This window comes from Panthera tigris, chromosome D2 (genome assembly GCF_018350195.1).
Source record: "Panthera tigris isolate Pti1 chromosome D2, P.tigris_Pti1_mat1.1, whole genome shotgun sequence".
Classification (NCBI taxonomy): domain Eukaryota; kingdom Metazoa; phylum Chordata; class Mammalia; order Carnivora; family Felidae; genus Panthera; species Panthera tigris.
In genome coordinates, this window is record NC_056670.1 from 53,022,222 (window position 1) to 53,046,470 (window position 24,249).

The 24,249-nt window shown below is 35.5% G+C and overlaps 1 protein-coding gene across 3 annotated transcripts in view; it reads right to left on the bottom strand.

Moving 5' to 3' along the window:
- LOC102956269 (protein FRA10AC1) overlaps positions 1-23,991 on the bottom strand; it is a 37,062-nt gene extending 13,071 nt beyond the window's left edge. The window contains exons 1-12 of one of the 3 annotated variants that reach the window (XM_007080104.3): positions 23,887-23,991; positions 23,636-23,699; positions 21,793-21,869; positions 20,370-20,465; positions 20,202-20,247; positions 17,775-17,851; positions 16,408-16,491; positions 15,733-15,817; positions 6,643-6,688; positions 4,049-4,162; positions 2,546-2,588; positions 174-292 (exon numbers count right to left, since the gene is read on the bottom strand). In XM_007080104.3, the coding sequence (XP_007080166.1) occupies positions 174-292; positions 2,546-2,588; positions 4,049-4,162; positions 6,643-6,688; positions 15,733-15,817; positions 16,408-16,491; positions 17,775-17,851; positions 20,202-20,247; positions 20,370-20,465; positions 21,793-21,869 (787 nt within the window). In that variant the 5' untranslated portion in view covers positions 23,636-23,699; positions 23,887-23,991. Of the gene's footprint in view, positions 1-173; positions 293-742; positions 908-2,545; positions 2,589-4,048; positions 4,163-6,642; positions 6,689-15,732; positions 15,818-16,407; positions 16,492-17,774; positions 17,852-20,201; positions 20,248-20,369; positions 20,466-21,792; positions 21,870-23,635; positions 23,700-23,807 lie in introns of those variants that run through there. The other 2 variants (XM_007080103.3, XM_042960813.1) reach the window with 2 other exon arrangements.
- Between the last annotated feature and the right edge of the window lie 258 nt (positions 23,992-24,249).

Sequence of the window (24,249 nt, forward strand, 5' to 3'; positions counted from 1 at the left end):
TCCTGTAAATTACTATAAATTCCTATCTAAATTCCCCAACCAGTTTCCTTTCAACTACTATAAAACAGAAATCTAAATACATTCACCAATTAAATTCTACATTTGATACATATAGCAGATTACATTTCATGTTTAAAAATGTGAGTAGGTATTATATTTGAATTCCCTTTTACCTTTTGCTTTTTTCTGAGACGTCTCTTCTACAGAAGATGATCTGGATTTTTTATGTGATGACTCTTCATGATCTTTTTTGGATTTATCCTTTCTTTTTTTTGACTTGACTTCTTTTCTCCTTTATGTTGAACAATATAAAACTAAAGTTAACTTTTTCAACTGACCTTTATGAAAAATAAGAACCAATGAGCAAAACAGTCAAATTAGTTAAAGTACATATTTTTACAATGGACTTTACATAAGGAACCCTTAAATGAGTCTGTAAATATTTTAGGCTAGTATATTAATTGAGACAATTTTGAAGGAAGCCTAAAACTCTAAGACAAATTATTTTTTGTAAGTTCTGTATACAAACCTTAGTAAATATAAATCATAGTTTCCTCATTTCCTACTTGTTTTCTATCATTTAGCCATTTTTTAAATTACAAAAACAAATGTCATTTCCCTCCACATAATTCCTATCTACCTATACTTTGAAAAAACACACAAAACAAGAAGAAACACTCTAACAGTTCCAAATCATTTGTAAATAGAAAATTCTTCTGCTAAGAGAAAAGGAATACAGTAAAGGCATAAAGGAATGAGGATGGAGGGGCTTACTTTAACTCAAATGTCTACTTTAGACCATTTGTCCTTTTACTGCTATAGCTTTATCTCTTCTAGGCCATGTTTACAAGGCTGTTGGTACCATGGCTGGCAAGCAATTGATTTTAACTGGTTAAGAAAGGAAACACTAGATAGGAAAAGGTGATAATGCTGAAATTAGGACCGAGAAGGAAAATGAAGAGACAACAGGGGATTAGTTTCAAGAAATTTACTCATCAGACCTTCCAAATTAAGGTACTTATACCAAATGCTATACTTTTTAAGGCAATCATCACTTTCTGCCTTTCATAAGAATCATTTCAATTTTGAAATGAAGCTCGAAAGTCAAGGTAAAAAAAACCCTCTGGTATCACTGATGGAGAGGGGAAATAAAGGTTAGGCTATTCAAGTAATCTAAGAAATTCTACTAATTTCAATAATTCAAAAATTATTAATTATTTAATATTATTTTTAACAACTAAAATACTAGATACAGCACATTCATAGCATAGCTGATTTAAAAATTAATCTATTGGGGCACCTGGATGGATCATTCGGTTAAGCGTCCAACTTTAGCCCAGGTCGTGATCTCATGGTTCGTGGGTTTGAGCCCCGCATTGGGCTCTGTGCTGACAGCTCAGAGCCTGGAGCCTGCTTTGGATTCTGTGTCTCCCTCTCTCTCTGACCCTCCCCTGCTCGTGCTCTGTCTCTCAAAAATAAATAAACGTCAAAAAATTTTTTTAATATACTGACATATATATTTTATAAAGTTGCAGAATCTCATTGTTAAACTTTTAACTTATTCAGGGCCTTATTCAGGCCCTGAAATGTGATCGTCACAATAATGGCAGGTCACCAATTTTGTCTGAACATCCTCAATACCAGGGACCCCTCTATGCTTGACCTACCATATGCCAGGCACCATGTCAAGCACTTTACATGCACTTTCACTAGTGTATCCTTAGCATCCTCATTTTTAGAGTTGATAAAATTGAGTCTTACAGAGGTTAAGTACCTTTTTTTCTAATGCATATTTATTTATTTTGAAAGAGGGGAGGAGGAGAGGAAGGGGCAGCAAGAGAGAGAGAGAGAATCCCAAGCAGGCTCTGCACTGTTAGTGCAATCTCATAAACCATAAGATCATGACATGAGCCAAAATCAATTCCAGAGGCTTAATGCTTAACTGAGCCACCCAGGTGCCCCCCAGAGCTTAAGTACCGTGCCTAAAACAGACAACTAGTAAGTGGAGAAGCTGAGAGAAATACACAGGAGTCTGATTTCCAAGCCCATGAGCTTACTTATATATACACTGCATATTGCAGAACATGGATACTCCTCCCCCACTGAATATGACAGGCACATTCTAGCTCACTCAACAGGAGCCTGATTTTGACATTTGAAATGAGAACAGAGGAATATAATCCCTTGTAAGAATGACAAACTCCAAATAAAACACTGTTTAAATGAGACATATGAAATCACTTTATGAAGACCTGCTTTATAATACAGTTCCAAGAATATTATGGCATCTGAACACTGACTCCAAACTAAAAATTCTAATATCTATCACCCTGCACAGGCCTTCCTATTTAAAACTGCTTGGCTAGAGTAAGGCATGGCAAACTTCCAGTTCCCTGGTATATGTATACAGTCTATCCCAGACATTCTACACAATCAATTAATTAAACCATCAACCACTTAAATCTACATTTTGACACTGAGTGCAGGTAAGTGACTATACAAGACTACTAAACAATAACAACAGCATTTCAAAAGATAATATTACCTGTGATGAAAATTTAATTTAAAGGAACATTCTTGGCATAATCCTAAAAAATAAAAATAAAAAAGTGACACCACTGAAAGGCTGAATTTGAATAACTGTACTGCTACTGTACTTTTAATATCATACATTCTCATTCTTCCTTATATCCCTTTACTATAAGAGGGGAGACAAAACTCTGAAAAAAAAATCTGATTCTCTCCACTTCAAAAAATGCCTATGCACAGTAAAAATGGTATTAGAATGCTTGAGAAATTTTAAATATTCTAACATTGCTTTAAAAAAAGTGCTGTCAATTTATTCTAAAAGCAAACTCTGTTTCATACACAGCATTAATGTGTGTCTCACATCAAAAGTATCTAATAACAATAGTCTGGGTATAGTCACTTGGTCTGAAGTGCTCTAAGAGTTTTCAAATAGAAAAGAGCATTTCAAAAAGTTCCAGTTGTGGGCTCTTCTTTTGCCTTATACTTAATTTCAGTTCATACCAGCTGACTTGTCCCCATGAGTACTTCCAGGAGGGACTTCTGCACTGGTGAGCATTAAGTAGCACATGAGGAAATTCTTGACTTCTATATGGAGTGGGCAGAAAATTGCCAGGAGTTTACTTAGGTAAGGTAATTAACATGACAGGAGAAGAAGCTGACACAGAAGAGTAGCTTAGAAGAAAGAAAGAAAGAAAGACAGAAAGACAGAAAGACAGAAAGAAAGAAAGAAAAGAAAGAGGGAGAAAGAAAGAAAGAGAGAAAGAGAAAGAATGAAAGATTCTAAAACATGCATATTACAAGAGGTTGCTGTATTCTGGGGTATAACCTTAAGATTTTAAGACTGATGTCACAAACAGTTATGCCCACCTAAATCTTTTTCCTTATTGACACAAAGAGAGTGTATTTATTGTCCACACCGTAACAATATGGCTACTAGGTAACAGATTTTATGCTGACTTTTCTGATACTCTGCATCTCATTGTGCACTGGTGACATACTCATGTTAATGGGAAGAGGTCTTAACTTTACAAATTATCGGTTTACATCTGTCATTAGAACTGTTTCACCCAGGGGCGCCTGGGTGGCTCAGTCGGTTAAGCGTCTGACTTCGGCTCAGGTCATGATCTCGCGGTCCATGAGTTTGAGCCTTGAGTCGGGCTCTGTGCTGACAGCTCAGAGCCTGGAGCCTGTTTCAGATTCTGTGTCTCCCTCTCTCTCTGCCTCTCCCCTATTCACGCTCTGTCTCTCTCTGTCTCAAAAATACATAAACGTTTAAAAAAAAAAAATTAAAAAAAAAAAAGAACTGTTTCACCCAAATGTCACCATAATAGTGACCGCATAAAAATTTTAGCCTCAAAAGTTATCTATCACTTTGGGAAGCTCTCAGAAAAAAGAGCACTTCCAGAAAGACACATTAAAATTTTTTAATTAAACCTTAAATTAGCCTATATATTTTTAAATCTAAGCAATTAGATAAACTTTGAAGAAAGCAATTATATAACACCTAAAATCAACTTACTTAATTTAACAAGTGCATTTCTCTTTTCACCATGTTCAATGTAACCAAAATTAACTTCCCAACTCTTCAAATCTTCTTTTTCTTCACAACATTTATTTCCACAGAAAAACTGGCCTGTGAAAAAGAAAGGAATATTAGCTACGATAGTTGGAAACAATTTTAATCTGGAATATTAATATCAATTTGGAATTACTCCTGAAATTTAACATACATACATTCTAGTTCTAGCAAGTCAGCATTAAAAAATAACTGAGTGTAATAACTACAGTATGCTCAACAAATGTGTAAATAAGCATTAAATCAAAGAGCTAAAGAAAGTATTTAAAAAAAAATCAGTCACAGAATTCTTGCTCAACAGATAAACTGTTTAGATCAGAGTTTTACTAACTCCCTGTTAGGGAATCTTCTACTTTGGAAAATGGAAGTACTAAAAGAGTATACTCAATAATACCCTAAAAGAATAAATATATTTTCCATAATACATGTATTTATATGTTGGCGAATCCCTTTTAATATTTAATAATAATTTTTAAATTGATTAAAATTCTAACATTATGCCATCTATTTTAAATACCAGCATAAAATGGCATTTAAAGCACGTTTTAGATGGTAGCACTCTGAGATGAAATGACTAAGTAGAATAATAATGTTCTATGTTTTAGAGTTACTTGACTCTAAAATCAACACAACATATCTGCTGTGTATGAAAACATTCTGCATAAAAGGACTGATCCTGACAATCCAAGAGGAAAAAATGAAAGGAACTACCCAACTACTATTTCCTTTCACAGAATGAACCTTTTATTTGTACAGTAAAAAAGTAATTGCACCAACAGGAACAAATCTAAACTTTTCATTAAAAAGAAATTATCAAAATGGATTTTGAAAATTATCAGTCCAAAGAACCTGTAACTTTTCTAAATTGGCATTTTTCACTCATTCCAAGTGAATACATTATGAAATGTATGCATGTTTAGTAATGGCTCTATTGTTAAAATGGCAACCAAATTATAATTCTAAATCATAGCAATAGCTTTCGCTCACCAATCCTTTTTTCACTTATATTAGTTTAGAGAATGCCCTTTAATTTTTTATTTTATTTTATTTTATTTTATTTTATTTTTTTATTTTTGGGACAGAGAGAGACAGAGCATGAACGGGGGAGGGGCAGAGAGAGAGGGAGACACAGAATCGGAAACAGGCTCCAGGCTCCGAGCCATCAGCCCAGAGCCCGACGCGGGGCTCGAACTCACGGACCGCGAGATCGTGACCTGGCTGAAGTCGGATGCTTAACCGACTGCGCCACCCAGGCGCCCCAGCCCTTTAATTTTTTAAAGCAGCATTACTTACCATCACCTGAAAATTCCACTTAATAAAAGTACAAAATTTTAAAACTGTGAAACATTTCAAAATTTCTCATTGTTTAGGTAAAAACATAAACTAAAATGTAATACTAAGAAAAGTTAAAAATAGCTTTAAATTTATTCTTTTTCCTTCTCCTTTAGAGTATCTTCAGGGCTGATCCTTTATCTAAAGAAAAAAAAAGTCCTACTCTTTAATTTTGTTTTATTGCATATCCAGTTTTACACTTCACACAGACATCGAATTTATGGAAGATGGAAATGATCCACAGGGTGGTGTCAAAGTTTAATCATTCTAAAATGCAACCTTTATTTTTAAAGTTTTTAAGTTATTGGTTTAAAATGATTTCCTAAATGCTCCTATGCAGTTTTCAGAAGCATTAACAGTTTGAAATGCAATTATCAAAAAAGAGGTAACTTTACAGCATGAAATAGGATAAAGATATTAATTTTTCAGAGACTTATGAGGAGATTACAACAATGCATTAAAAAAGCATTTAATAACTGCCTCCCAAATGTTTGATCTTTTGCTGTAAGACTAAATATTTGGTCTCAGTCTCAATGATATCCCAAAATAAGAACTAGCCTATCCAAAAATTCCATTTGGTTGAAAGTGATAGTTAATCTCTACTTTCAAAATGTGATTAGACTGAAATACAATAATACCAAATCATTCTTCCAAAAGTTAATAAAAAGAAAAACTCAAGTATTCATCCTTTACTAGTTTCCTTTAACTCTTTAAACATTTTTGGGGTGCCTCGGTGGCTCAGTCAGTTAAGTGTCCAACTCTTGATTTTAATTCAGGTCAGGATCTCACGGTTCATGGGTTCGAGCCCCACATTGGACACAGCACTAACAGTGTGGAGTCTGCTTGGCATTCTCTCTCTCTCTCTCTCTCTCTCTCTCTCTCTCTCCCCGCTCTCTCTGCCTCTTTCCTGCTCAAGCACTCTATCTCTCAAAATAAATAAACTTTAAAAGTTTTGTAAAAAATAAACATTTTCTACTTATACTCTTATCAAATGTTCTAAAAGCAAAAATTCTAGAGGTAAAAATCTTTAAAGCATTATATTTTGACATTTGCTAATGTATCACAAATACATTGTCTGTAATTTTACTTTTATAGATAAGCATTTATTGTATAAATCAGGAACAATCTTACCAAATGACTTCAATTCAATAGTATAACAAAATAACCTCATCCTATTAAAAAGTAAAATTTCAAAAAGGAATTACCTTTCCCTGAAATTACTTCTTTTTCTACTCGCCACCTAAATCCAAACTAATGAGAAAAAAATTACATTTATGTTAGGATAAATTTAAACATTACTTAAATTGTATGTACATCTAAACACAGAGCCAATAACTGAAATAATGATATTTACCAACATAAAAAGCAAATCTAATTCACCAGGAGGGGAAGATGGCAGGGGAATAGGAGGACCTTAGGCTCACCTTGTCCAATGAATACTACTAGATAACTATCAATTATCCTAAATACCCCAGAAATCAACCTGAAGACTTAAAGAACTATGTAAAATATGACACTATATACCTAAAACATAGGGAGAAGAGGAGTGAAAAATGGATTCAAACGTAAACCATGAACTTACTAGAGACCGCAATATATAAAAGATGTTATACATAAAGCTAATGGTAACCACAAATGAAACTACCATTAAATATGCAAAGAATAAAGAGAAAGAAATCCAACTATCCCACTAAAGAAAACCAGCAAACCATTTATGAGAGAAAGATGAGAAAGGATCAGACAAAAGAAACAACCACAAAATGAGTAATAAAATAGCAATAAATACATATCTATCAATAATTACACTGAATGTAAATGAACTAAATACTCCAATCAAAAGACATAGGGTGACAGAATGAATAGAAAATCAAAACCCATCTATATGTTGCCTACAAGAGACTATTTTAGACCTAAAGACACATGCTTTGAGGATGTGAGAGGATGTGAGAGGTGAGAGGATGGAGAAACATTTATCATGCAAATGATGTCAAAAGAAAGCCGGAGTAGCAATACTTATATCAGAAAAAACAGACTTTAAAACAAAGACTGTTGGGGCGCCTGGGTGGCTCAGTCAGTTGAGTGTCCGGCTTCAGCTCAGGTCATGATCTCACAGCTCCTCAGTTCGAGCCCCACATCAGGCTCTATGCTGACAGCTCGGAGCCTGGAGCCTGGAGCCTGCTTTGGATTCTGTGTCTCCCTCTCTCTCTGCCCCTAACCCACTCTCATTCTGTCTCTGTCTCTCTCAAAACTAAACATTAAAAAAAAAAAAATTTTACACAAAGACTGTAACAATAGACAAAGAAGGACACTATATATTAATAAAGAGGACAATCCAAGAAGAAGATATGACAATTGTAAATATTTATGCACCCAACATGAAAGCACTCAAATACATAAAACAGTTAATAACAAACATAAAGGAACTAATCAATAATAATACAGTAATAAGTAACAGTAGGGGACTTTAATACCCCACTTACATCAATGGACAGATCTAAACAGAAAATCAGTAAGGAAACAATGGCTTCAAATGACACATTGGAACAGATGGATTTAACAGATATATATTCAGATATATTCAGAACACTGCATCCTAAAATAGCAGAACATATTCTTTTCAAGTGCATGTGGAACGTTCTCCAGGATAGATCATGTATTACGCCACAAAACAAGCTTCAATAAATTCATGAAGATCAAAGTCATATACCATGTATCTTTTCTGACCATAATGCTATGAAACTAGATGTCAACCACCAGAAAAATTCTGGAAAGACCACAAATACATGGAGGTTAAATAACATGCTACTAAACAATGAATGAGCCAACCAGGAAATAAAAGAAGTACTGAAAAAGTATATGGAAACAAATGAAATAAAAACACAACAGTTTAAAAACCTTTATAAAAAAACAAAATGGGGCACCTGGGTGGCTCAGTCAGCTAACTGTCCTACTCTTGGTTTCAGCTCAGATCATGATCTCACTGTTGGTGGGTTCGAGCCTGCTTGGGATTCTCTCTCTCCCCCTCTCTCTGCACCTCCCTTGCTTGCTTGCTCTTTCTCAAAATAAATAAATAAACATTTAAAAATAAAATAAATAAAACCTTGTGATGCAGCAAAAGCGGTTCGAAGGGGGAAGATTATAGCAATACAGGCCTACTTCAAGAAGCAAGAAAAATCTCAAATAAATAACCTAACCTTGTACCTAAAGGAGCTAGAAAAATAACAAATAAAACATAAAACTAGCAGAAGAAGGAAATAATAGGATTAGAGCAGAAATGATATAGAAACTAAAAAAATAATAGAACAGATCAATGAAACCAGGAGCAGGTTCTTGGAAAAAAAATCAATAAAATTAATAAATCTCCAGCCAAACTGAGAGAAAGGACCCAAATCAATAAAATCACAAATGAGAGAAGAGAAATAACAACCAACACCACAGAAATACAAATAATGATGAAAACCTATATGCCAACAAACTAGGCAACCTAGAAAAAATGAATAAATTCCCAGAAACATATAAACTACCAAAACTGAAGCTGAAGGAAATAGAAAATTTGAACAGACTGATAACCAGCAAAGAAATTGATTCAGTAATCAAAAAAACTCCAAACAAACAGAAGTCCAGGACCAGATGGCTTCACAGGTGAATTTTACCAAACATTTAAAGAAGAGTTAATACCTACTCTTCTCAAACTATTGCATAGAATACAAAAAGGAAAACTTTCAAATTCACCCTATAAGGTCAGCATTACCCTGATACCAAAACCAGATAAAGACACCACCAAAAAAAGAAAACTACAGGCCAACATCTCTCATGAACATTGATGCAAAAATACTCAACAAAAATACTACCAAAACAAATCCAACAATACGTTTTAAAAAATCATTCACTACAATCAAGTGGGATTTATTCCTGGGTGTCAATAGTGGTTCAATATTTGCAAATCAAACAACATGATGTATCGCATCAATAAGAGAAAGGATAAGAACTATATGATTTCAATAGATGCAGAAAAAGCATTTGACAAAGTATAACATCCATTCATGATAAAAAACCCTCAAAAATAGTAGGTTTAGAGGGAACCTATCTCAACACAATAAGGGCCATATATGAAAAACCCAAAGCTAACATCATTCTCAGTGGGGAAAAACTGAGAGCCTTTCCCCTAACTAAGGTCAGGAATAAGACAAGAGTGTTCACTCTCACTACTTTTATTCAACATAGTACTGCAGACAACAAAAAGAAATAAAAGGCACCCAAATCAGTAAGAAAAAAATTAAAACTTTCACTATTTACAGATGACACGATACTACATATAGAAAACTGAAAGACTCCACCAAAGAACTGCCAGAACTGATAAATTCAGTAAAGTTGCAGAGTACAAAATCAACGTACAGAAATCTGTTGTATTTCTGTACACCAATAATGAAGCAGTAGAAAGAGAAATTAAGAAACTATCTTATTTACAACTGCACCAAAAATAATAAGATACCTAGGAACAAACCTAACCAAATAGACACAGGTGAAAGACCTGTACTCCATAAACCATAAAACACTGATGAAAGAAACTGAAGAGGACACAAAGAAGTGGAAAGACATCCCACACTCACGGACCGGAAGAACAAATATTGTCAAAATGTCTGTACTACCCAAAGCAATCTACACATTGAATGCAATCTCTATCAAAATACCAACAACATTTTTCACAGAACTAGAACAAATAACACTAAAATTTGTATGGAACCACAAAGACCATGAGTAGCCAAAGCAATCTTGAAAAAGAAAAGCAAACCTGGAGGCATCACAACTCTGGACTTCAAGTTACATTACAAAGCTGTAGTAGTCAAAACATTATGGTACTGGCACAAAAACAGACACATAGATCAATGGAACAGAATAGAAAATCCAGAAATAACCCCACAATTGTAAGGTCAATTAATCTCTGACAAAGTGGGAAAGAATACCCAATGGGCAAAAGTCAATCTCTTCAACAAATGAATGGTATTGGGAAAACTGGACAGCAACAAGCAAAAGAATTAAACTGGACTACTTCCTATACCATACACAAGAATAAATTCAAAATGGATTAAAGACCTAAATGTGAGACCTGAAACCATACAAATCCTAGAAAACAGCAATGGGAATAATTTCTCTGGCATTGGCTATAACAACTTTTTCTTGATAGGTCCCTTGAGGCAAAGGAAACAAAAGCAAAAAACTATTGGAAGTACATCAGAATAAAAAGTTTCTCCACAGTGAAGGAAACAATCAACAAAACTAAAAGGCAATCTATGGAATGGGGAAGATATCTGCAAATGACAGATCTAATAAAGGGTTGGCCCAAAAAACAAACAACTTATACAACTCCACACCCCAAAAACAAATAATTCAATTAAAAATGGGCAAAAGACATGAACAGATATTTTTCCAAAGAAGACATACAGATGGCCAACAGACATATGAAAAGATGCTCATCATCACTTATCATCAGGGAAATGCAAATCAAAACTACAATATTACCTCGCACTTATCAATATAGCTAAAATAAAAAAACATAAGAAACAACAAGGGTTGGCAAGGATGTAGAGAAAAAGGAACCCTCCTGCGCTGTTGGTGGGAATGCAAACTGGTGCAGCCACTCTGAAAAACAGTATGGAGGTTCCTCAGAAAGTTAAAGATAGAACAGCCTTAAGATCCAGCAATAACACTACTCGGTATTTACCCAAAGATACAAAAACACTAATTCAAAGGGATACATGCACCCCTATGCCGCACTATTTACAACAGCCAAAATATGGAAGCAGCTCAAGTGTCCATAGATTGACGAATGGATAAAGAAGATGTGTTATATAAAAATACACACACACACACACACACACACACACTAGAATATTATTCATCCATAAAAAAGAATGGAGTCTTGCCATTTGCAATGACATGGATGGAGCTAGAGACTACTATGCTAAGTGAAATAAGTCAGTCAGAGAAAGACAAATACCATATGATTTCACTCATGTGGAATTTAAGAAACAAAATAGATAAAGGGAAGAGAGAAAGAGTGAGAGAAAGTGAGAAAGAGAGAGAAACCAAGAGACTCTTAACTATAGAGAACTGATGGTTACCAGCAGGGAGGTGGGGGTGGGTAGATGAAACATATGATGGGGAGTAAACTTGTGATGAGCAACAAGTGATTAAAATAAAGAGTTAAAAAAAAGCAAACTTAATTTTAAACATGATAGCTTTTTTTTCTCCATATAGGATTCCAGTTATTTAAAGATATATTTGAACAATGTTAAGGAACAATCTTTACTTTAAAAAAAATTTTTTTTAACGTTTTTATTTGTTTTTGAAGGAGAGAGAGCATGAGCTGGGGAGGAGCAGAGAGACAGGGAGACACAGAATTCGAAGCAGGCTCCAGGCTCTAAGCTGTCAGCACAGAGCCCGATGCGGGGCTCGAACTCAGACTGCAAGATCATGACCCGAGCCGAAGTCGGATGCTTAACCAACTAAGCCATCCAGGTGCCCCTTGAACAATCTTTACTTTTAAACTACTTATTAAAAGGTACAGGTGCTAGGCCACAAGATGCCTCCTTTAATAAAAAATATATATATTATTTTATGACATTGACAGAAAAAAAAGAGATTATAGTACAGTAAAGAAGCAATATACTATAGTGCAAAAGAGTTGAATCATCCAGGTTTTAGGTCTTAGCCCCACCGCTTAACAGGTTATAACTGGACAAGGTATTAAATATTCTTGTGCCTCAGTTTCCTCATACGTAATGCAGAGATAACACAGTTCTTTCTTCTTTGGTTTAAGAGGTTTAAATAGGAATAGTACACATAAAGTACTTAGAATAGTACCTGGTACATACTACCCCAGGGGTTAGCAACTATGGCTCACAGGCCTGCTGCCTGTTTTACATATAAAGTTTTATTAGAACACAACCACAACCATTCATTCATGAATGGCTCTTTCCTCACTGCAATGGCAAAGTAATGAACAAGAAAGAGAAATGGGACCCTCTGGATCCTAAAGTGGAAAGGTATTAAACTTCCCTCCAGATTCCTAAACATACCTTTGTATTTTAGCTAAAAAATGCTTTTTCTCCACTGCCTTTTTAAGATCTTTCATATTCACATGTTAATTTCCTGAAATTATAGTAAATTATTTCGTTTTCTATTCAGTTTACTGTAATGGTTAAAAGCTCAGCTCTAGAATCATACAGACCCAATGTAAGCTCTACCATTCACTAACTAGCTCTGTGACCTTGGAAAGTTTCTTAACTTCTCAGTCTATTTATTTCCTTTGTATGAATAAAACCCCCAATATTATAGGTTGCTATATTAAGATAATTCAGATGAAGTATTCAATGCCTGTTTAACTTTGCCTATTTTTTTTAATCACCTATTACTTGAATCAGGCAATTTTGTATTTTAAATGCAAATGAGGGCTCAAAATATTTGAAAATATTCTCATTAAAATCCCCCCCCAAAAAAAAAAAATCTCTCCAGTCTAGGAAAAAAATAAAGCATTCAAAATAAGTCTGTTTAATTCTACTTTTAAGTCCATACATGTATGTGAGGATTGCTTGTCATAAAACATATATGTTAGGATGTCCACTGAAGCACAGTCAAATGAAAATAAGTTTCCCAACTTTTTCTTCCATTCATTAATCTATTCAATAATTATTTTTAAAAAAAAAATTTTTTTACATTTATTTATTTTTGAGAGACAGAGAAAGACAGAGCACGAGTGGGGGAGGGGCAGAGAGAGAAGGAGACACACAATCCGAAGCAGGCTCCATGCTCTGAGCTGACAGCATAGAGCCTGACATGGGGCTTGAACTCACAAATCGTGAGATCATGACCTGAGCTGAAGTTGGACGCTTAACCGACTGAGCCACCCAGGTGTCCCAATCTATTCAATAATTATTAAGCAACTACTTACTGGGCCTGGAACTCTGCTGAAGATATAAAATGATTATTAAAATGTCTGTCAGAGGTGCCTGGGTGGCTCGGTCAGTTCAGTGTCCGACTTCGGCTCAGGTCATGACCTCACGGTTTGTAAGTTCAAGCCCCTCATTGGGCTCTGTGCTGATGGCTCAGAGCCTGGAGCCTGCTTCGGACTCTTTGCCTCCCTCTCTCTTTGCCCCTCCCCCACTCACACTCTGTCTCTGCCTCAAAAGTAAACAAACATTAAAAAAAATTTTTTTTAAAACACTGTCTGTCATCAGGAAGGTTACAATCTTATAGGGGGATAAAAAATGTAACAAATACAGTATGTCCTACTAGTTAGTTACTAAGGATTTGGTGCTGAGCCACTGCCTCTTACTCTACCCGCTAGCACAAAGAGATCACACATGCAAGTAATAAGACAGACAGATCCTAACTTCCTGAAAACACAAAGTCTGTGACCATCCACTTGGATTCCTATGTAGGAGAAAAATAAACTTATATCTCCTTTAAGCCAGTGTTATGGAGGAGTGCTTCAGTCCTTCCAGCTGAATCTAATCCTGATGCAATGATCCAACCAAATTCTCAATGATGAAAGGGAAGAAGTAATAAGGAAGGGAATAGGTGTGTGGGACAAAAGCTGGAGTTCACTAAAAATGCGCCATCTATTATATATATTAGGCACTGAGCTAGGAGCTGATTTTTTAAAAATCAATAAAACACTGTCTTTGTATAAATAAAACTATGAGAAAATGCATCCTAGTAAGGAAATCAAAGGCACTACTCTTTTAACATTTTCCAGAACCTCAAATGTGGTATGCCAAAAAAAGTCATCTTTCCTCCTAGAAAAGATCCCCCTGTGTATGGGGTGAGGGGTATATGGGAAATCTCTGTACCTTCCCCCTTTATTTTGCTGTAAACTTAAAACTGCCCCTAAAAAATTAAGTCTTTAAAAAAAAACAACACATCTGTCTCCCTCCAGATTTCCTATTTCTGATTTCTTACTTGGATTTACCCTCATATCTAACTACTCATCATGTTCTAATAGGAAAATATAATTTATTTCAAGATTATCCTCTTTCAAGCATGATTTCTAGTAATATACTGTGTTTTTTAAATGGAGAATACAAATATTTAACACTGATTTATACACACTTTCTCCCCTCAATTATTACTATAGGTTTTTTTGAACGGCAGTCACATTTTAATCCACAACATCTTGCCCAGTCCTTAATAAATACTGAAAAACAATCAACAGATGAGTCAGCATTGAAAAAGCTGCTTTATTATGTGCTTTTAGAAAGATTTATATTTCATACTCAACTTGCAGTTGAGTAACTCCAATTGCTGTGATGCCTTTTGGATTTAATGTGATCAAGAACTAGTACAGACAGGAGAGCTAGTTCCTAAGAAACTGGGGAAATCTTTGGGATATATGACATGCATTGGTTTGTAAACAGGGTTTGTAAAAAAAAACCAAGGGTTTGTAAAAACAGATACTGTTACCTATAAGAATACTGTGAAGCAACTCACATATTAAAGCCACTACTGAAAAAAAAATTAAACCAATCATGATTCTGAGATTTAATTATTTAAATGAAAAAGAAATTCGTATAATAAATAAATCTAAAACAACTTTTTAAATAGATTATCTTTCTTAATACAAATGCACACTAGCCAAAACATACGGACTTATGCAACATTCCCTTCCCCCCACCCCCCACCAACCCATTTCAAACTGACATCATCTGTTCCTGGGTCACCTTCTCTAGTTACAAATGTGAAATTTCAGATCGGAATAAAAATCACTTTAATATCAACTAGAGTAAGATGCAGTGAGAACAGAAATCTACCATTACTAATTAGCACTGGTAAGATTTAATTCTACTAGAATAGACATTTATATAAAAGAAGATGTGCATCTGCCTCTTTACAGATGGTAATTTATTTGAAAAAAAAAAGTCTATCAATTTCAAACATCATCTGTGAGACAAGACATCATTCTGCAGTGTCAAATCATTCATTATAATCAGTAGAGGCTCTAGGCCAGAGTCAGGATGAAACAGGATCCAGTAGCCACTTGTGTTTAATCTTAGACTATTCATGCCTCAGTTCACAAAGGTTGACTAAGAGACCCTTGACTAAGAGACCCTTTGTAAATTTCACAGCTGTAGAGGTTAAACGGTCCAAATGACTCTTCATAGATGCAGGACTAATTCAACCTAGACTTGAATTAGCACCTTTAAAATAATAATGTGGGGCATGATGATAATAATAATAATAATAATAATAATACTGTACTTAAATAAGAACCTTCTATAAATACTTGGAAGGCATACCTTATTTTCTTTGTATCTACTGAGATCTGCTATGCAGTATTCCTTGAATAATTTATCATAGTATTTCTTTGCAAGTTTCTTCTCCCTAGATCCATAAAAATATATAAATCTTTTGCATTTAGAAATTCAACCACAGTTTACTACTTGGAAGCAATGTCAATAAATAACACATATGATATAAATATTAATGTTTTAAAAGAGGCCTATTCCTTACATGAGCATAGAATACCTGAATATTAACTGTTTTATAGTGGCTCTCTCAGGGAGGGCAACTGCAAGGCTGCCAGTCAGAGAAGGGGAGCCTTACTCCTCACTTTTTGTCTTTTGTTATGTTTGCATTTCAGGTATTACTTTCAGGTATTACTTTTTCCCAAGATATTTTAAAAATTTAAAAAAAAGCACATTATGGAACAACAAACAATACACTAAAAATGCAATAAACTATATTTTCAAGACAAAGTCAAGCAATGACAAGTCAGTAAAAACTGCTAAAAATTACCAAAAGAACCAAACCAAACTTAATACTACTCCAAGGCATGTTTTTTATGTCTTCCACTCAGAACTCCTCCACGCAGGGGCTGAATGACCTGGACAGGTGACAGGATAAGAAAACAGGAAGCAGGAGAGACAGGACTAAAGCAGTTTATGTATTATGTGTTGGGTGGCAAAAATTACCAATTCATGTCCATTTCATCCTCCTCATTCCATAGGAATCTATGATTTTCTCGTATAACATCCATGTCTGTCTTGTCATTTTCCCTGGAAAATAAAACTATTTCAACTTAATATAAACACAAAATTTGTCAAATTTAGGAGGTTAAACAGTTCTGTGAGATTTTTTAACAGCTGAGTATAAATACATGAAGATACAGTTTTATGTGTGAATATGTATATATGTTCATAAACTTATAAAAATGATTTCAGTATTTTCAAAAGACACTGATAAAGAGGGCTGCTACACAAACAAGTTAAAGGAATAAGGCATTTATCCGTCTCTAGTACTGGTTTCAATTATACAAATGGTGCTAAATTACCAAAGATAGTTTGAGAAATCTAAATAAACACTAAGTGGATAAGGAAAAATGAGTGAAAGTAAGTTTTAGAATCTAAAACGTCAGTAACACCATGCCACAGAGATCAAATTTAAAAAATGGAAGTTTTCCATACCTCATTTTACTACAGCTTCCTAGAAAGAGTGAGTAACGGCAGAACAGAAGAAAGGGGATAATATTTTTAAGATGCTAACAATTTGGGGGTGTCTGGGTGGCTCAGTCAGTTAAGCATTCAATTCTTGATTTTGGCTCAGATCATGATTTCACGTTCGTGAGACTGAGCCCTGTGTCAGGCTCTGTGCTGACAGTGCAGAGCCTGCTTGGCATTCTTTCTCTCCTTTCTCTCTCTGCTCCTCCCCCACTCTCTCTCTCAAAATAAATAAATAAATAAACTTAAAAAAAAAAGTGTTAATAGTTTGGGGGTAGAACAAGGGATTGTTGGGGAATACAGACTAAAGTGAGAGGGGAGATAAATTTGAGGTAGATGAGATAATACAAAGTTTTTTAGGGCTTTATCAAACTCAGAAAATTATTAAGTCAGAGAAAAAAACACACACCATGAAGAGGCTCTGACAGAAGAGCCTCAACTACAGGGACGAGTTGCTTTTTGTTTTTGTTTCTTTTCCTGTTTGCGCTACCTTTTAAAAAGCAATCCCAAACACTGAGGTCTAAAAAGTTAATGATCTCAAAAATCCTTACCAAAAAAAAAAAAATTACTGCATAATCAGGCACTGGAGTATTCCTCACATATCCTGTTACTGCTTGAGGCAGATCTGGCTCTGCAGGCTACCTGAGGCCTGTTGCCAGATAATGGGCTTCATGATGAGCTACTTAGCCAAAAGTTATGGATAGCCTCTCCATTTCAGGATATGATAAGGAAACTGGAATGGAGAGCAGGAGAGAATGACAGAATCAGAAGACACAGTAGCTGTGGGTCTTTAAAGACATCCGTATCTTCCTCCCATTCTATGTAAACTTCATGACACTTACCCCAATCGCCTGAAGTCTTCTTTTTTGCCACCATAGTACAAAATATAGTCATTTACAAACTTTGTATGCCTTTGATACTGAAATGCAAAAAATTAAGGATTTTATTTGTCCAGGAGTTGTTCTGTGTCCATGACATACTAGTAAGTAGAGACAAACAGTGTGAATCTACTTAGTTTTTTAAATATGTAAATACATACTATATATGTTTATGAATTAAAAATATCTGAAAGGGTAAATATTAAACTGTTAAGAGTCAACACTGTAGCGTAGAAGGATTTCACTTTCTACTGAATACTGTTTATATTGTTTTGAACATTTTTCAAGCATATACTACTCTTGTGATAAAATATTATCTCCAACTGGGAAGAAGGAAAACTTCTTGTCGCTATTGCTGAAATACATACAGCCTCACATCAATATTTAACATAATACTATGAAAAATAAATTATAGTGTCCAAAATTAAAGATATGGAATACAATTTAACTCTTATAAGATCTAGTTATTCCAGTAATGACAAAGCCTCTAAAATAGAAGATACAACTTTTGTAATATTAAATCCTAACATTAAGCTTTCAAAAACAATGTTATTTTTTTATATTTCTTTTAATACTTAAAGAATTCAGTCATGTTTATTTTTAACACAATACAACAAGATATATGACCGTTTTACCTGTTTTAAAAAGTTCAAAGGTATTTTCTCCAGAGCCGAATATGCAAATAAAATTAACCTCATCCATAATACTGTCTGACTACATCCTACTATTATATCAAAGATAAATAATGACCTTATTCATTACAATGTGTTCTGATAGAATATTGAATCAGAATATGATACTGGCAATAAAGCAGTTAACCTTCCAGAAAAGAAAAAAGAGAAAATCCAGACATCCAGAGATTTGGGTTTTCCAGCTTTTGGTCTATTTCAAATTTTTTCTATAAATGGTCTCTTTGTCACCTGTAAATGTGTCTTTGTCACAACTGTTTGGCTCTGCCATTTTAGCATGAAAATAAGCACAGATAACACCTCAATGAAAGAACACAGGTATGTGCCAATAAAACTTTATTTATAAAAACAGGTGCTGAGTGGGACTTTGCTTCCAGGAAGATGGAGCAAAGTTGTGCTTCTCCCTATTTTTCTCATTAAGAACAACTAAAAACCTTGGAAATTATATCTAAAACAAATATAAAAAGACTCTAAAAGTGAGGAGGAGAATCCATTAATAGCTAGGGAGTTCAAGACCCATGGTTTGACACGGCGGTAAATTCCCCAGGTTTTCTTTTTGCCTCATGAACTCAGAATTGGAAGTGAACAAGCTGGCAACCTGGAAATGTCAACAAGCACAGACAAGGAAAGTCCCAACAAAAGCCTGTTCTCTCTGAATAACCAAGAGAGAGGAAGCCTAACAAGACAGATAACTTTAGACAATGCTTACTCTACTCCAGCCAAAAATTCTAGAAATAACTGTGGCCCCACCTCCACCAATGCCAGAAAAGGGACCTACACTTTCACTCTTACCAGGCTGTAACTAGATGCCCCAATACCCCCAAAAGAGTGGTGTCACCGAAGGCACAATAGATGCCGAAATGTTAAAGGAACAAGTGGCAGATGAGAATAAATCCATGGGAAAGCTGAGATATTGGATTAGAAGATAAGAGGAATAAATAAATCGGTGATAAGAGGATTTCTATAACTTACAGAAAAGGATTAGGAATGATAACAAAGTGAAAGAGACGTCAATAGATAGGGGATGTATCTAATTGCCATGGTCTCCTCTTAATCCTGCCCATAGTAATAAACATCCAGAAATACTTCAGGTCTTGCTTGACCTCTCTTTCATTCTCCCAATATTCCAAACAGTAGTATGGATGGATAGTGGTAGCAGTTAGTGTAATAAGCCACAGTTTTACCAAAAAGTTGAGGTGAGACATGACTATAATAGGGAAGCAAGAAAGAGCTTAAAGACAGCCCCAAGTCATGCCTTAGAGTTGAAGCAACTACAGGCCTGAGGACAGTCCACAGACAGATCTACCTTTAGACACATAAAGAACTTCCATAGCCAAGAACCAGGTAGTAAGAGAATAAGAGTTAAAATGAGATTAAAGATAAGAACAGTATTAAAATGAGAAATTTTGAGAGCCAGACAAAAACAGGTTGGAAAAATATTTACAAGTTCATGGACTATTTTATAAACTTATTTATAGATCATTACTAATATGTTTTATTATTTTTGTCTCTAAATCTTTCTTATGTATCAATAAAAGAGAACTGTACTCAAAAGTATAAATGACAAGATTGCACATCAATAAACATTTACCTTTAAAAACATAATATAGGTCTATCTGACTTCACAAGATTTTATGAAATAGAAAAGTAGATTTAAAAATATTCTATTTGTTATAAAAATCTAGAAGTATAAAAAGGATACAGCATCCATAGCTATCAGATGAAACCTTCTATTTTTTGCTTCTTCCCTGTTAAGACAAATTTTAAGCAAATTCAAATTTCTATATTCTAATACAATTAAATCCCCCAAGTCCCTGAGTTTACAAAAACATCTTAAACCAAAAAAGGACATTTACACTGAAGTACACACCTATCCAGCAATTCTGCGGCAACTTGTTTATGGGCCACCTTTCCATGTTTTTCTTTCTGAAATGGCTTTTTGAGCAGTAAATCATCTTCAACTGTCCTGGTTTATGAAGAAGAAAAATTATTAAAAGAGTTCATTTTTCTTAAAGGGTGTTTCTTGTTTCTTTTTATTTTCCTAATTGGAACATGTTTTAAAATTTCAAGTCTAAACTTAAAAATGACTCACTGATCTTTAATGAGACATTTTAGGTCTCCTTAAATCAATTAATATCTTAACTTTATTTAATACTTAGAAAATGGAGAAGGTGAAACAAACAAATGCATGGGTTCTGATGTTAGACCACCTACATTCGTGGATCCAAATTTGGGCTCTGTCATTCACTATCTTTTTTTTTTTCCACCATCTTAATCTTAAATGAGATTAAGTTACTTAATCTCTTTGCGCCACAATTTTCCTGTTTGTAGAGATACTGATGCTTTTGGTAACCAATAATATAAAAAAGAATAAGGGTTGATTATAAATGATATAGACTACAGATGATCAGCCCTAGTTATAAAGATAGATATAACTGAAGAGTACAGACTATTCAGCTAGATTTGCTCAAGTTCTATTCTTACAAAGTAATACTTTTAAGTGAAAAATCTTAAAAACATAAAGAACCATACAACATAATTTGTTATAATCATTTCTATTCTTTTGGTCACCCATGAATACTGAACCCAACAAAAATGTTCAGTTCCATTCAGTATGCCTTACATATTGCTCTCGGTGTGAAATAGTAAAACAACTTTTATAAGTTTGGTTAATATAGATCAGTCAATCACTTCTAAGTTAACAGTTGAAATCAATTTCTAACCACTGAAAGCTGAAAACAATGCACCTAAACACAGCAATATCACCGGATGCAGAGTCCTCATAAAGCATAGGCTTTATTTGCTGACAGTTCTTGTCCCCTCCAATTCAATAAAAACTTCCATGAGCTCCTTCCTTTAAACACTTAGTCTGCTCATTCACAAAACCATAAAACTGCACAGTCTCACCCTCCACATGAACTTCATTTTGAGGTCAAGTACTTGCAAAGGGACCTCCAACTAAGCCCGTACTTAGCTATGACATTCACAAGTAAAAAGACCTTAACAGTTGCATGAAAAATAGATGCAACAGAGAAATCTAAGTTTTGTTTGGTCTCCTTTTTCCCCCACCTCCACTTCCATAAATCTCTTCACAGCATAAACATCATTTTCTTATTTTTCACATAACTGTTCTCAAATTCTCGAGTCAATTCATTACAGATTAATGAACAAAAATTCATTGAGTAGAGCATCGTTGTCTTCACATGTAAACATAATCCAGAAACTTTCAGTATTATTTATACGTCATCTCAACCTGGAAAGGATGAGACACAGATCAATAAAAAATTACTTACCTTTTTTTCCTTTTGTTAGATTCACCACAGTGTTCATCATCACTAAAATCAGAGTCATAGCCCCCATGACCATGCATCTGTAAAGAAGTATAAAGTCAGTTACCTAGAACCTAAATTGCTCATAGTTCAGGAAACAGTTCAAAAATGAGTTATCTTTAAAAGCTGTAGTAACTGTAAAGGATCATGGTGGGTATATCACTGTTCACCAGCCAACTAAAATTTTCATTCACTTTGAAGTAACAGACTTACCCTTCAGAAAATGAATCAATCAACATTTTCCACCTTAATTACTATTAAGCCAACCAGGGAAGCTACTCTTTGACCTCTTCACTGAAAACGAGGTTCTTTTTATAGAACCTGCCATGTGACCGCACACAAGATTCAGCGATGCTTCACCTGATTCAGTGTATTTATCACCAACTTTGTTCCAGACATTATGGTAGGTCCTTAACAAACACTGCTTCTAATTCCATAAATTAGGAACTATGATCTCCACTTTACAGATGAAGAAATCAAAGACAAAGTTAAGTAAATCAGTCACAGAGCAAATAAGTGGCTAAGCTGATCTACTTGACTCTTAAGCCCACGATTTCAACTACTCCAATTTGCCTTTATGGAATATGCTACCCTGATTATTATATTCCGTTAGACTTACTCTGTGAAGAGTACACTATCAGTTCATTAAAACTTGCCTTTTTACAACATATGTTGAGATTTCCTAGTTTCTTCAAAGTAAACAACCTTGCCCTTTGGTCCAGTAAACTTTATTTTGTTCCAATTCATTTTTTAACTGAAGTTCTTAGAAATCCAGGAAGATCTCAATTGTCACTCAATTGTACTTGAAGAAGCCTCTGGTTTCAGCATTACATTGAATTTGGAACACACATTAATGGGGAATCAGTGGATTATTTGACTTTTGAGGTCATACTCAATTCATATGGCTACAAGGAATTAGTCCAGGTCAGATGACATATCGAAATTTTTAAACTTTAATATTCACTATTACAAGTGCAGCAGGACAAAAAGGAAAGAACTCCCTAAACTTTACTGCACTGGACCTAAGACAAGATACCTTTCTAGTCCTGGCTACCTTGAATAAATTACTTTATCTCTTTGGGCTTCATCTGCTAAATAAGGTGTCTACATCAAGTAAACCTTAAATCTTACATATTTGTGAATTTTTATGATTCCATTTTCAAACTTAGGTGTGTGGGTGAAAACCTCTCTTCTCTGTCCCACAAAATTCTAAAGAGGAAGGTGCTAGCCAAGGTTGGAGGTAAAGGGTAGAAGGCCACAGTTCCAACTCTATCCTCCCTTAACATCTGTCATCACCTGGATCTCCCACCCTTTATCATGTCAACTCCTTGCTCCAGCTGTCTTACCACATCTCAGCAACTTCTCACCCTTTATGTCCTCATTTTCCAAACATCTTGATGAGGGTCAACCATTGTGTGGAGCTTAGAGATGTATTTCTGGCATCAACCTACCAGAGTGCAAATCCTGGCTCTGAACTTTTCATTTGTCTTTTGTTCTGCATGTTCCTTAACCTCTCAGCCTCAGTTCCCTCTTTCCCCCTTCTATGAAACGCGGCTAATAAGAGCACCGGTCTCCTATCTCATAGGACTGTACGTTAAATGTGGTACAGCATATAAAGAGTTTTAGAACAGACTCTACTATGGTAAAATCCTGTAAATGTTGACTATTATTAATGTCATCTTGACCCCACAGCCCGCGACACCACCTCCTACCGTTGCTCCCCCTCTCCCATTTTCCCCCCTCTGGCGGCTTCATCCATCCCATACTCATCTCAAATCAGTGGTTGCACTGAAAAGCTCTCACTCACTTCGGGTAACGAATCAAATGACAAGGGCCGAGAGAAATTCGAGACGGCAGACGCCGGGTGTTCTCTAGAACCAAAAAAACAACCAAAAGATAATCAACGAGTAGCATATGAGGAACAATTCTGGAGGTCCTTCTAGCCAGCCCCAAATACACTCAAGGCCCTTATCACACACCCCTTCGCTCCTCCCTGCTCTGCCAAGTACGCCCGCGGGAGTCGCTTCCCCTCTCCCGGTGGCTGCAGCGACTACGCACTGCCTGAGCGAGCCGCTGCAGGGACAGGCCGGTTCGCCCCCGCCGCGCAGCCTCCCCGCAGCGAAGGCCGCCGCCGCCGGCTCCCCGCCTCTTTCTACGGGTCCCGATTGGGCGCCGCTTCCGGTCCGGCTCGGCCGCGTGTCACACTTAAATGACACCGTCCTCGGGCGCGCCGACCTCGTGCTACAGCCAGAACAGCCCCGGGAAACAAAGGCAGCGGCAACTAAGGCCGGGAGAGTAGGCAAAGGCTATCTACTTTCTACAGTCGCAACCGTTAGTTTTTTCCCTCGGCCTCCTTCCCCTCGCGAGCGCAGCTTTTAATGTCGTGTGGTACTGCTCGCACTACGCCCACGCCCGTTTGAA